This window comes from Cannabis sativa, chromosome 5 (assembly GCF_029168945.1).
Source record: "Cannabis sativa cultivar Pink pepper isolate KNU-18-1 chromosome 5, ASM2916894v1, whole genome shotgun sequence".
In the NCBI taxonomy this organism is placed as follows: Eukaryota; Viridiplantae; Streptophyta; class Magnoliopsida; order Rosales; family Cannabaceae; genus Cannabis; species Cannabis sativa.
The window spans coordinates 18,850,450-18,864,444 of record NC_083605.1 but is presented as its reverse complement, the minus strand read 5'-3'; the positions used below and the strand labels follow the sequence as shown (position 1 = coordinate 18,864,444).

Genomic DNA, 13,995 nt, shown 5'->3' with positions numbered 1-13,995 from the left:
CTATCATTCCACAAGAAACCTTCCAGGATGGACAAGTTAGCTGGAACGACGTCTGGGATACACCTAACTTTCCAAGAATGATATTGGAGACCTTTTCATTTGATGAAACTATACCATAAATTCCACCTAGTTACTTCAAATTAAAAGAGTGACAATGATAAATAAGAATGCAGCCATCATTGGTTGGTGTTCTAGGAGTCTTAGAATACTAACTTCTGAGATTGATCAAGTTCAAGCCATGGTTGAACTTGTTTAAGATTAAGACCTTAGTTCCAACATCAGCAGGATTATCTTCAGTTCCGACCTTCTCTAAATCAATCAGTCCTTCTTCTATCTTCTCTCTAATCCAGTAGAATCTTATATCTATATGTTTGCTCTTTTCATGATAAACTAGATTCTTACAAAGATGGATGGATGACTGACTATCTGAATACACAGTCACTCCTCCATTGATTTGTTTCAATTCATAAAGTATTTCGCGAAGTCATAACGCTTCCTTAAAAGCTTCCGTAGTCGCCATGAATTCTGCTTCCATGGTGGAAAGAGCAACCATAGATTGTAACCGAGATTTCCAACTTATACAGTTCCAGATTGTCAAGAAAATATAAGAAAGGGTTAATTTTCTAGTATCTCTATTCAAGGCATAGTTTGCGTTCACAAACCCTTTTAACTCCAATTCTCCATTTGTTTTCTCATAGGTCGAACCATAATCCCGAGTGTCTTTCAAATATCTCAATAACAATTTCAGGGCTTTCCAATGTTCCATGCCCGAATTGGACATGAATTGGCTTAAGATGCTTAAAGCGTGAGCTATATCCTCGTGCTCACCATCACGTACAATAAACATCCTAGAACCACAGCATAGGATGCATCCTTCATTTCTTCTTTTTCTTTGGTATTGTTAAGACATTGATCCTTTGACAAGACAAACTGACTCCCTAACGGAACAGAGGTACTCTTTGCATCTTCCATGTTGAACTTCTGAGTAATTTTCTTGATGTACCCAGACTGCTTTAAGCTAATAGTCCCTTCCTTCCGGTTCTACTTTAATACCGAGTATCTTTTGATCTGGTTTAAGCTCTTTCATCTCAAATTCTCTTTTGAGCTTGGCTTTGATACTTTTGATCACGAATTTATCTTTGCTCATGATGAGCATATCATCCACATAAAGCAAAAAGAACACGAATGTAGATTGCTCCAGATTCTTGAAATATAAGCAGTGATCCTATGCAAAAGGTTGAACCTGATTTGATGCATATACAAACTGGAATTTCTTATTCCATTGCCTTGGGGATAGTTTCAGACCATATAGGGATTTGTTAAGCTTGCACACCAATTCAACTCCTTTCCCTTCCACCTCAAACCCAGGTAGTTGCTTCAAATAGATCTCTTCATCAAAGAATTCATTCAGAAAAGCAGTCTTAACATCAAGCTGTTCAACTTTGAACTCCAATTGAGCTGCCAAGGACAAAATTAACCTTATTGTCTTGTATTTTACCACAAGTGAGAAGATTTTTATGTAGTCTATACCTTCCACCTAAGTAAAACCCTTAGCCACTAACTTGGCTTTGAATCTCACTATTTCATTCTCATTAATTCCCTCTTTCACTTTGAGAATTCCTTTACACTCCATAATCTTCTTGTTCTCCGACTTCGGTACAACTACCTAAGTCTTATTCTTTCAGAGTGAATCTATCTCCTCATCCATGCCCTGAAGCCATTTAGCATTGTTTTCAAATGAAATTACCTCTTCATAGCTTTTAGGCTCTTCAATTTTAATATATTGAACTACCGCCAGTGTAAATGCTTTATGTTTGCTTCTGCGAACCTTGCTAGAGGATAAATCTCTCTTCGGGTTCTATCACAAGCCAACTGATAACCTTCCAAACCTGTCTGTTCGAATCCATCTAGCACCTTTGTTTGGTCTTCATTATCTTGTTCTTCTGGCTCCGTAGTAGCTTCCGTTTGCGCATTATCTTCTCGTTCCATGCTAACTTTCGCCTATGAGCCTTCTTCTAGGAGCTTCGTTCTGTACTCCATTTATTCCTACATCACACGGAGACACACTACCTTTCTTGAAGGTTAAGTGAGGATATTCCAACTCATTAAAAAAATTATTTCTAGCAACTACAACTTTTGGTTTACCCTTCCTAGAAATGTAGATTCTATACCCATTGGTTCCTAAGGCATAACCTAAGAAAGCTCCCTTCACGGATCTATTGGGATTTTATGCCCTAAATAAAATCTACTTCAATATAATCATATTTATTAATTAATAAAAGATTAAAAATCATTTTATGCTACATAGTTCATATGAATATATGTTTAATGTATAAATTTTATTAAATCAAAAATATATATTTATTCATGATTATAATGTTATCTACACAGTAAAAAATAATCATGATTATATGTTTTAAAGTTTATGTCCAATTATTTGACAGTACATAGGATTTACACTGACGTGATAATCAACGATAAAGTTTACTTACACTTGGATTACTGGTATGTCTATTTCAGAGTATTAGTAAAGTATACTAGTATCAGATGTATGCAGTATACACTGGACTGGACCGATATTGACATTGGATAAGATATCATAAACTTAACGTTATATCTTTCGAAATCAATATTGGTTAGTTGGTATTAGGTCAATAGATTTTAATTCTGATATAGTTAGGTTCGGTCTTAAATGTATTATTCATGTTCTTTGACTTGTTCGTTAAAGATGACCAAGTAGATCTTTTCAATACTTACATCTTGGGAACATGGTGGTACAATTGAGTGGGAGCACTAATTATAGATATAGAATCTATAGCTTCTATAACTATTAGATGTGAAACGATGATTCCTTCAAGCTTGGCTTAACGCAATAAATGATTGAGCGCTCATTTTAGTAGTTATATTAGTTTACTAAAATATTATTTACAAGTATCTAAGTGACTTAAGAATAAAATACATTGAAGGGTAGAACGGTTATCCCTACTCAATAGATCATCTATAAAGGATCTTTAATTATTTGGAATGAAACAATGAGTAATTCAAAGCGCATCTATTTTTTGGTATATAGAGTGTTCTATGTAATCAGAAGTGCAATTTCAAATCTATAGCAGTCAAGAAAAGCTAATAAGTTAAGAAATTTACTTAGTAAATTTTAGATCTACTTATTGGGAGCTTGATTACATAGGATTATGGTCCCCGCACTAACTGAGATAATATTATTTTGTAATCTCATTTAATTAGTTTTAATCAATAAGACTTTTAATAAGACTATGTTTTGTTTGTGAATTTTCACTAAGGGCTTATTTGAGAAGAAAAGAGGATTTAGGGTTTATTTGTTGATTAAGAGACTTTATAAGGTCTAATTAATAAATAAATTAAATGACAATTTTATTTGATAATTAATTCTTTGATTGTTTGTACCCAAGACAGGTGGTTGATGAGATATTCAACTGGCTGGGTTTTCAGGCTTGGAGCACTCAATTCAGCTGCTGGAGGAATTTTTTGACTGCAACAAGAGACTGTTTTAAGGATAGAATTGTGATCTTTTTGCTGGCTGCTACTGTTTATTTTATTTGGATGAATAGGAATAAATGTATACATGATGATAATGCTTACATGGTGATTTACATTGTAAAAGAGATTAAAAAGATTGCAAAATACAGGTTGTATAACGATAGCTAAAGGAAGATAGATACCATTAGTCAAAGGCTAATTAATAGAATCTTAGCCTGAGTCAGGTTTGTTGTTTGGCTAGTTGCCGAGCCTTTTTAGGCTTTAGCTTGTTGATTAATGAGCATTTTCTCCTTTGATCCAAAAAAAAAATATTATAATTATTAAATAGATAGAATTGATATTTATAGAGTTAGAATAAAAATATGGCATTTGTGAAAAGAAAGATGAGTTAAATAAATAGCAAAATTGAAACCTATGGGATAACAAACATGAAACTGTATTGCAATAGTTATATTTACTGTGAGTCGGCTAATAGTAAACCTTAAAACAACTAATAATACCTTTATGTAATACAAACAAAACTTACCACAATCGAGTTCTCTTTGTACGAGTCGTGCATTGCCAATTTTGAGCCCTATTTTTTTTTTAAATAATAATATTGTAGTAGCACAACTATTATTCAACTAATATACAACTTAATTGCAACTAGAAATAGAAAATTTGAATAACATTGTCATGAAAAAAAAAATCAAATATTTTTTTCACTGATCAACAATCAATTATACCTCAATAATATTATATGGAGAAACAACTATTACAATTCTATAATCCAACTTTATGACAACCAAATAAATATATTAATAAAACTTTTCATGTTATAATTTTTTTTAAAGAGCTTTGTGTTGGATTGTCAATATAAAATACCTATAAATATTATAAAAATTATTGTATCATTATTAGTTTGTAATTATTGATATGTCTAGTTTCAGAGCATTAGTAAAATATTAATGCAACTGCAATACAACTAGGTAGAAACTTAAAAATTAGAACGATGTTTCTATTTACGTGGCTCTAACTGAATTTAAATTTTCTTTGTTATTCGTGATTTAATATGAATAAATCTATCATAAAAAAATCTAAAAAAAAACATTAATGCAACAGGAGAAATATTAGCTAGTATATTGATAATTTTTTTTAGTTTATACCTAATTTAATTTGATCAAGAACTCCAAATCTATTTATAGATCTATGTTTTATGAATATGAAAAATGATATTAGGAGGATGAATAAATCTTTGTTATTCGTGATTTAATATGAATAAATCTATCATAAATAAATCTAGAAAAAAAACGTTAATGCAACAGGACAAATATTAGCTAGTGTATTGATAATTTTTTTTAGTTTACACCTGATTTAATTTGATCAAGAACTCCAAATCTATTTATAGATCTACGTTTTATGAATAGGAAAAATGATATTAGGAAGATAAGTTTTCTGCAAATTAAAGTGGAATTCAAGGTTGAATTTTAGTTTCGAACCAATTTTTCTGTACTTTTTTTCATCAATAAAAAACAGCATGTGTTTGAATTGATTCCAGTCTTCTTTTCAGGTGAAGTCGCCAGAATTAATGGTGGTTCTTCGACTGATTGGGTTTCGTTTTAATTGGCTTGCTAAATTAATCAATCGAAACTTGCTTAAGTAAGTTTTTTGCTTCGTGCGATTCAAGGTTTAGAAGAAGTATTTTTGTGATTTTTAGTTTATGGGTTGTACATATGTTTAAAACATCGGCCCACTCTACTTTGGTAATATAATTGTCTTTTTTGTATATATCTTTTTTTTTAAAAAAAAAAAAATAAAAAAAAAAACCTATATGAAAACGCACCTATATATAATTGTTTAAAATTTCCATCATGCTCATATTTTTCAATATTAAAAAAAAAAAAACCAAATATTTATATCTATATATTTGAAAAGAGGAAAGTGTTGAACAGATTTTGTAAAGTTATCTAATCCTAAGATTGGAGGTAACGTTTATCATCTAAATCAACTTTTGTTGATGTACCCCATCCGCCTTGAATCTTGCTATGGCGAAAAGTAGCCTAACTTCCACCCTGATTTAGAGTCCTAACTCTAACCACCTTATTAGCTATGGTAAAACACCTGCCTGAATCCGGACCACTATTTTGTCTTTCAACAATACGTCCCTGTCGTGCACAATCCAACAAATAATAACATGGAGTTAAAATTACAAACATACGTTGTTAAGAAATGAATTCTCCCACTGCTGTATATCTGCTGTATATTCTTGCTGAGGTGTCATAACCGTTTTGTACCATTCCCTAGACTAACAAACTTTATTCCCTTTGTCAGAATATTCCTTTTATTATTTCAAAACGTGTGTAATGTGTACAATAATTATTCTAGATGATTCCTGTATGTACCTACCAGTAAATATAAATACAATAGGCCAGACTCTTATTCATTGAGCTGAGCTTTTCATTTTATTGCTTTGTTTCTTCATCTCTCTGTTTACTCTGTTTTTCGAACCTGGTATCAGAGCATCTTCTGCACCGGTGGTGCCCTTCTTGTCTCAGCTCCATGGCAGAACATACTCCAGCTCGTTCAGGTGAACACAGTGTCTCGAGCATCATGGCTCAGTCGTCTATCCCTTCAGCAGGTGCTGTAGGATCTCAAGTTGTCACAACCTTGAACCAACCCTTTGCCCTAAAACTCGACAGAAACAACTATACGTTGTGGAAAACAATGGTTTCTGCCATTGTTCGCGGTCATCGATTGGATGGATATCTAAAAGGTACCAAAGTGAAACCAATCGAGTTTCTTCCCACAGACTCGTCAACAGGAGAAGAAAGTGTCACAGTAAACCCAGAATTTGAAATCTGGATTGTAAATGATCAGTTGTTGCTTGGATGGCTTTATGGATCAATGACGGAGAGTATCGCTACTGAAGTGATGGGTTGTGAGTCGTCTTCAAGCCTGTGGCAAGCCTTGGAGACACTATTTGGAGCTCATTCTCGTGTGAAGATGGACGACTATCGCACCAAAATACAAACAGCCAGGAAAGGAGCAATGTCCATGGCTGAATACCTTCGACAAAAACGCCAATGGGCTGATGTATTGGCGTTAGCAGGTGATCCCTACCCAGAGAAGCAGCTGGTGTCGAATATTCTCTCGGGTCTCGATATCGAGTATCTCCCTATTGTTCTTCAAGTTGAAGCCAGAATTTCCACTACCTGGCAGGAGTTGCAAGACATCCTTCTAAGTTTCGACAGCAAACTCGACAGATTAACAACACTTTCAGGAGCCACCAAAAACTTGAATCTGTCTTCCCCAACTGCTAATGTTGCTGCAACTAAGTCTTCAAGTTTTTCTGGAAATAGAGGCAGCCACAATGGTCAAGCTGCCACAGGAAGTCGTGGCAATCCGAGTCATCAAAGAGGAGGCAGGAGTCCAGGCAGATTCAGAGGTAGAGGAGGTGGAAGGAGCAACAACTCCAAACCAACTTGTCAGGTCTGTGGTCGATATGGGCATTCGGCAGCCTACTGCTACAACCGTTATGATGAAAATTACATGGGTTCTGATCCATCTGCTGGTGGTACTGGTTCTGGTGGAAAAGGGGCTCAAAGTGGGAACAATAATGGTGCTTCTGCTTTTGTCGCTACACCTGAAATGGTGGAGGATGGAGCTTGGTATGTAGACTCAGGAGCCAGCAGCCATATCACCACAGACACCAATAACATGACTCAAAGGACTGATTACAATGGTGAGGAAACTCTTACAGTTGGCAATGGTAACCATTTAAAAATTGCTCACATTGGTACTAGCTCTCTAATCTCTCTTGATAATAAGTCTCTGGTTTTGAAAAATGTCTTACATGTGCCTAACATCACTAAAAATTTGTTGAGCATATCTCAGTTGACATCTGAAAATAATGTGTTTGTTGAATTTTTTGCCAAACAATGTTTTGTGAAGGATCTGGACACAAAGAAGGTGCTTCTCCAAGGGACACTTAGAGATGGCTTGTACCAGATTGTTGGCCAGCAAGGAAACTCCATCATCAACCCACATGAGTCTTTAAATTTCCTGTCTGTTAAACCCTTTACTGGTGTAGTTTTTAAATCAAAAGATCAGCAAGTTGCTGAATCTCAGTCTAGTTCCCTAAAGGATAAGTGGCACAAGAGATTGGGTCACCCTTCCAGTCGTGTAATGAGTCAAGTATTGAGTATACTCAATGTAAAACCAGCTATCAATGAAAAAGAAAAGTTCTGTGAAGCTTGCCAATACGGCAAATCCCATGCTCTTCCATTTAATATCAATCCAAATCGTGCTAAGAATCCTTTAGAATTAATACACACAGACCTATGGGGTCCAGCACCGATTATATCAAACACAAATTACAAGTTTTACATTCACTTTGTTGATGATTATAGTCGGTATACCTGGATATACCCTCTCAAAACCAAGAATGAGGCTCTTTCAGCTTTTGTTCAGTTTAAAACTCTTGTTGAAAATCAGTTTGAGAGAAAGGTTAAAGCTCTCAAAACTGATTGGGGAGGTGAGTTTCAATCCTTTGCTGAATGTGTTGTGCAAAATGGAATAGATTTCCAACACTCATGTCCCCATACCTCAGCTCAAAATGGTCGAGCTGAGAGAAAACATAGGCATATTGTCGAGATGGGTTTGACTCTTCTTGCTCAAGCTCACATGCCTTTGAAATTTTGGTGGGATTCTTTTCAAACTGCTGTGTACCTAATAAATAGACTGCCTACAACAGTTTTGAAAAACCAGTCTCCTTATGAAGTAGTTTATGGCAGGAAACCCGATTATAAATTTCTTAAAGTCTTTGGAGTTGCTTGTTACCCCTGTATTAGACCATATCAAACACACAAATTCCAATTTCACTCTGTGAAGTGTGTTAATCTAGGGTACAGTGACGCTCACAAAGGCTACAAGTGCCTTAGCTCCACTGGAAGACTCTACATATCCAGAAATGTCATCTTTAATGAAGATGACTTTCCATTTAGGACTGGTTTTCTCAATAATTATCAGCCAGAAAAATCCATCTGTGTTAGTGTTCCATCTTGGTCAGCTTTGTTTCAGTCAAATAACTCTTCTGGTGTTCGAAACTCTGAGCAATCTGGGACACAAGCAGCTGCATCTCAAGTTCCTGGAGAAGACACCTTGACCATATCAGATTCTAGTGATCAAAACCAGGTAATGCAAACTGATCCATCTGCTATTTCCTCTGGTTTTCTCGAAAATTCACCTACTGGTATTACTCACAGTCCAAACAGCTCCAGCAATAACTCAAGACACTCACCAACTGATTTAAATGATGTTTCTAATGAGCCCGCACAAGAAACAGTACCTATAGCTCCATTCCATCCTATGGTCACAAGATCCAAGGCGGGAATTTTCAAACCTAAAGTTTATTTGGGGCAGTCCCAATGGAATTGTGACAATGAAGAGCCTACTAATGTTGAAGAAGCTCTCAGACACAAAGGTTGGAATAGGGCCATGTCGACTGAGATGATAGCACTCAAGAGAAATGGCACATGGATCTTAGTTCCAAGATCGGAAGGGATGAACATTATTGGAAACAAATGGGTATACAAGGTCAAATTGAATGCTGATAGTACTTTTCAGAGATATAAGGCAAGACTAGTTGCCAAGGGGTTTAATCAAAGACCAGGAATTGATTTTGGTGAGACCTATAGTCCTGTGGTGAAGGCCTCAACTGTTCGAATTATACTAACGATTGCTGTTGCTAAATCTTGGGATATTAGACAGCTTGACATAAACAATGCATTCCTAAATGGGGAGTTGCAAGAAGATGTCTACATGGAGCAACCTCAAGGGTTTGTAGATGCTTCAAAACCAGATTATGTGTGTAAGCTTGTTAAGTCTCTCTACGGTTTAAAACAAGCACCAAGGGCTTGGTATGATAGATTGAAAGCAACTCTCATCACTTGGAACTTTAAAAATTCCAAGGCCGATTCATCCTTGTTCTTCTACAAAATTCCAGGGTTGATTATCATGGTGCTAATCTATGTGGATGATATTATTGTGACAGGGAACAACACTATCAAACTCAATCAGTTCATTAACAAACTTCATGCTGAGTTCGCTTTAAAAGACCTCGGGCCCTTGCACTATTTCCTTGGGATCGAGGTTCATAGAGATGAGACAGGTCTCTATCTCAATCAAGGAAAGTATGTTAAAGAGCTCTTGACTAGAACTGGAATGATACATCTGAAGCCGTGTTCAACTCCTATGACAGTCGGCAAACCACTGTCAAAAGCAGATGGGGAACTGCTTCACAACCCGACTGAATACAGAAGCATTATTGGAGGTCTTCAATACCTCACACACACCAGACCTGACCTATCCTTTGCTGTTAATAAGTTAAGTCAGTTCCTACAAGCTCCTACCACAGCACACTGGTCAGCAGCAAAGAGAGTTCTTAGATACCTAAAGGGCACGATACATCATGGCATTCACATCAAGACCTCTGACAGACTTGCTATTACAGGTTACTCGGATGCCGATTGGGCATGTTGTCCTGATGATCGAAGGAGTGTTGCTGGCTATTGTGTGTACCTTGGAGACACACTTGTATCCTGGTCATCCAAGAAACAGGCTGTAGTATCAAGATCTAGTACAGAGTCCGAATATCGTGCCCTCGCTCAAGTCTCAGCTGAAATTGCTTGGATTCAAGCCTTACTTCAAGAATTTGCCTTCCCTTTGCACTACACACCTATCACATGGTGTGACAACATGGGAGCAAGTGCTTTGGCTGCAAATCCAGTGTATCACGCGCGCACTAAACACATAGAGTTGGATGTTCATTTCGTTCGAGACAAAGTCCTCAGCAAATCACTTGAAATACGATATGTGCCATCCAGTGATCAAATTGCCGATTGCTTGACAAAAAGCCTCACCAATCACAGGTTTCATTTCTTGGTGGACAAACTAGGAGTTGTTGAGACACCACCTAGCTTGAGATGGGGTGTTAAGAAATGAATTCTCCCACTGCTGTATATCTGCTGTATATTCTTGCTGAGGTGTCATAACCGTTTTGTACCATTCCCTAGACTAACAAACTTTATTCCCTTTGTCAGAATATTCCTTTTATTATTTCAAAACATGTGTAATGTGTACAATAATTATTCTAGATGATTCCTGTATGTACCTACCAGTAAATATAAATACAATAGGCCAGACTCTTATTCATTGAGCTGAGCTTTTCATTTTATTGCTTTGTTTCTTCATCTCTCTGTTTACTCTGTTTTTCGAACTTACGTGACCAAGGATATCACCATTAGCACCATTAAATAGCTAAACAAACATGAACAACTTAAGACAAACTCCCAAGCAGATAAAACCGTCTTCTTTTCTAGTGTTTTGAATATAGTTTTGAGAAACCATGTTCATTATTCGAACAATTTTGAGATTCTAGTGCTTCACATTTCTTTAACATTTAACTAACAAACACCGATGAGGAGAATAGATATTTAAATAAATATTTATATTATGTGTATATATTGCATGCCCACTTAGAAGGTTTTCTACATTTTTTAGGTAAATTCCACTTTTGGTTTCCAGATATAGACAATATGAACTATTTTCACCAAATTCTAACAGATAATCTGACATAGTAATTAAACTTAGAGATGCAGCTTTTAGAAGTGCTAACAATTACTTGAGGGAAGAAAGAAAGAAAGAACAAAGCACCAACAAATTCTATCCCAATTAAAAATTTTAGTTGCAATTAGCAGAGACAGAAGACAGTGCACTTAAAACATTTTTTTATATAAAAAAAAAAACATACCTACAGAAATGGCATGAACAGTTAAGGCTAAGCTGCTGAGATCACATAACGGCTTCGGAGAGCATCAATGGCCTTCTCAACAGATTGAGATAGCTTGGTGATGGATTTGGATGCTGCAAAATGAAACTGAATTAAATTATATTGAATAAATTGCTGATACAAAAAATATTGTTGGTTCCCCTTGTATACACACACGATCATTCTGATTTATATAGACTGGTGATAAACTTGTTTTCTAATGTATGACTTAGCTTGCCAATTAAATTTAGTTCTTCATATGTGAAACATCCGATTATGCTGATGAAGTACTAGCAAGTTCTTAAATTTCTTAAGAAACAGAAACAGCCATAGAACATACCGTAAGATGTGCTGGCCTGTGCATCAGACGTGAACTCAGAATATGAAGTCTGTAAAAATAACATCCAGATTACATTTCAGGAAAAACCATAAGTAGTATTTAGAATGTGAAATTTGACAAGTAACTGGTAACAAAGTATATACCATCATTGCTTCCTGACTTTCATCAATTCGTTCAGACATCTTCTTATATTCTTTCTCTGCTTCATCTGAGACTTGCTGACATTCTTGATTCTGAATCTATTGGATTAGAAAATTAAATCCAAGAAATTAGATGACAAAATCTCTTTGCCACAGAAATTGAAACATCCAATGAAATGATTGAGCAAGCATTCTGCAAACATTGAGCTATTTCCCCTATTCGATGGTGTTATCTAGCTAAACTTTTCTCTCGATAAACCGAGCTACTTACTTAGATCTACTATCAATAACCATTAAATAGAGGTTTGATTAACATGTGAAACTATTTCCTTCAAATAATCGGAGCTAGAGAATAATATTACATACGCTTAAACGGCTAAACAACAGAAAAGTCTCCCCCAAAACATACAAATCTTTCAAACCTACATGTTAATTTAAACGATTACCAAATGTGAAGATATTGTTTGTTTTCCATCATAATAATCATAATAGAATGAGGCCTTTCATGTACTTAACAGCATATAGTGATTGAAACAAGATTCTGAAACTTAGAAGAAAATTGCCTAAACTTGTGAAAGTTTCCTGTCAAGTACTCTACATTTGAAAAAGCCAATTTTAACAGGAAAGCCAAATTTATCAGCATAATCTTGCGAGTTATTTATGGACGTCGAAAGCAACTGGAGCAAGTTTATGTAGATTAGTCAGAACTTCATTCCTACTGACTGATTTAAGGATAGTAATAAATCCTTATTACTTTACTATTGCAGTCTTCAATACGTCCAAAGAAATTTCATATTAGGATTTTAATTTGGCATGACGACAGATTTTATGTACAGAAAACTGTGCACAAATATCAAAATAAATATTGAGTCCATTTGAAACTCCACTGTTTATTTTGATTATAAGTAAGCAATTGAACTGGTAGTATTTTCATACAAAAGATCAAGTTATAATTAATCTGAAAATATATCGAAAAATTTTATAGCAATTCAAAATCTAATGTTGAGTCTGGACATCCAAGTAATTGACTGAGGTAGCTTAATCAGATCAGTATTTGTTTGCAGATCAATTATAAAATTTGAGTAAATAATCCAATGACTCTCAATGATCAAAACACGTTACAATCATCAATCAATTAGAGCAAGAATGTTTCACCTAAATCGATTGGTGCGGCTACCAAACAGCATAATAGAGAGACAGAGAGAGAGAGACCTTGAAGCGCTTATGTAGGCGATAATAGAAAGCATCAAGGTCGTTGAAGATATCAGAGTGCGATCGTTCGATGCATTTTTTGAAATCGTCGAGGCGCGAGGCCACCATATCCTTGAGATCGAAGATGGAGGACAAGGTCTTGGGAGGATGAAAGGGCGAAGTAAAGGGAGGGGATATAGGAGAAGCAGCGGCCATGGATTTCTGGCGCTTCTTAGTGGTGGTCCTGAAAACGGGTGAGTGGGGAGATTGGTTGGGAGTGGAAGCCGTCGTCAATGGCGTTTCGAGAAACTCCATGGGGGAATGTTTGCGAGTGCGAGTTCGGGGTCGCGTGGCAGTAGGAGTAGGAGTAGGACCACGGCCACGGCCTTTCTTCTTCATTTTCCTTCCTACTTTACTTCTCTGATTCTGAGGTTCTATTCAAATTTGAATTTGAAGGCTATAAATTGCTTCTCCCTCTTTATTTATTTTTTAATAATTTGTTTCTCCCTCTCACACTTACTCGCGCTTCTTCTTCGTCAATAGTGGGGGCTATTTTGAATTAGGAGTGTTCATCAAACTGCTTTAATAAACTAATTGTACCATAATTTACAGTTTTAAATTTAATAATTATGATTCAAATTGCACTGCACTATATATATTATAAAGTTATCAATTTATATATTATATTATTTTTTAAGAGACAATTCAATATAATAAGTTGATGATTAGTATATATGTTATGATGTTGAAACTTTAATGAGATTTTCTTTTTGTATTGTTAAAAATTTATAGATTTATTTTTAAATTTTTATTATAATGTTCAATGATAGTGATAGTGTATTGTTCAAATCGCACTACATCACACTATTTTTGCGGTGTGGTTTTTACGGTTTTAAAATCTCACAGTGCGATTGAAGTTTGAGAAATTACAAAAATTGCATTTGCTGTTTAGTTTGAAAAAAAATAATTTACATAATTTACATGCTAATTTAAAATATTAT

The 13,995-nt window shown here is 35.3% G+C and overlaps 1 protein-coding gene across 1 annotated transcript; it reads right to left on the bottom strand.

Moving 5' to 3' along the window:
* Positions 1–5,348: 5,348 nt before the first annotated feature.
* On the bottom strand, positions 5,349–13,550 carry LOC115715761 (uncharacterized). Its single transcript, XM_030644432.2, has 5 exons — positions 13,016–13,550; positions 11,807–11,902; positions 11,664–11,712; positions 11,306–11,418; positions 5,349–5,660 (listed from the first exon to the last, which is right to left on the bottom strand). Exons 1-4 carry the CDS (start codon positions 13,391–13,393, stop codon positions 11,333–11,335), a joined length of 609 nt encoding a protein of 202 aa, XP_030500292.2. The 5' UTR covers positions 13,394–13,550; the 3' UTR covers positions 5,349–5,660; positions 11,306–11,332.
* Positions 13,551–13,995: the final 445 nt, after the last annotated feature.

What these genes read in the sequence shown, in the direction of transcription:
- LOC115715761 (XM_030644432.2), bottom strand. Translation starts at nt 13,393, where the DNA reads ATGAAGAAGAAAGGCCGTGGCCGTGGTCCTACTCCTACTCCTACTGCC. An exon ending in GCCTACATAAGCGCTTCAAG is followed by an intron (nt 11,903 to 13,015) that starts GTCTCTCTCTCT and finishes CTAATCCAATAG; the next exon opens with ATTCAGAATCAAGAATGTCA. An exon ending in AAAGTCAGGAAGCAATGATG is followed by an intron (nt 11,713 to 11,806) that starts GTATATACTTTG and finishes TTATTTTTACAG; the next exon opens with ACTTCATATTCTGAGTTCAC.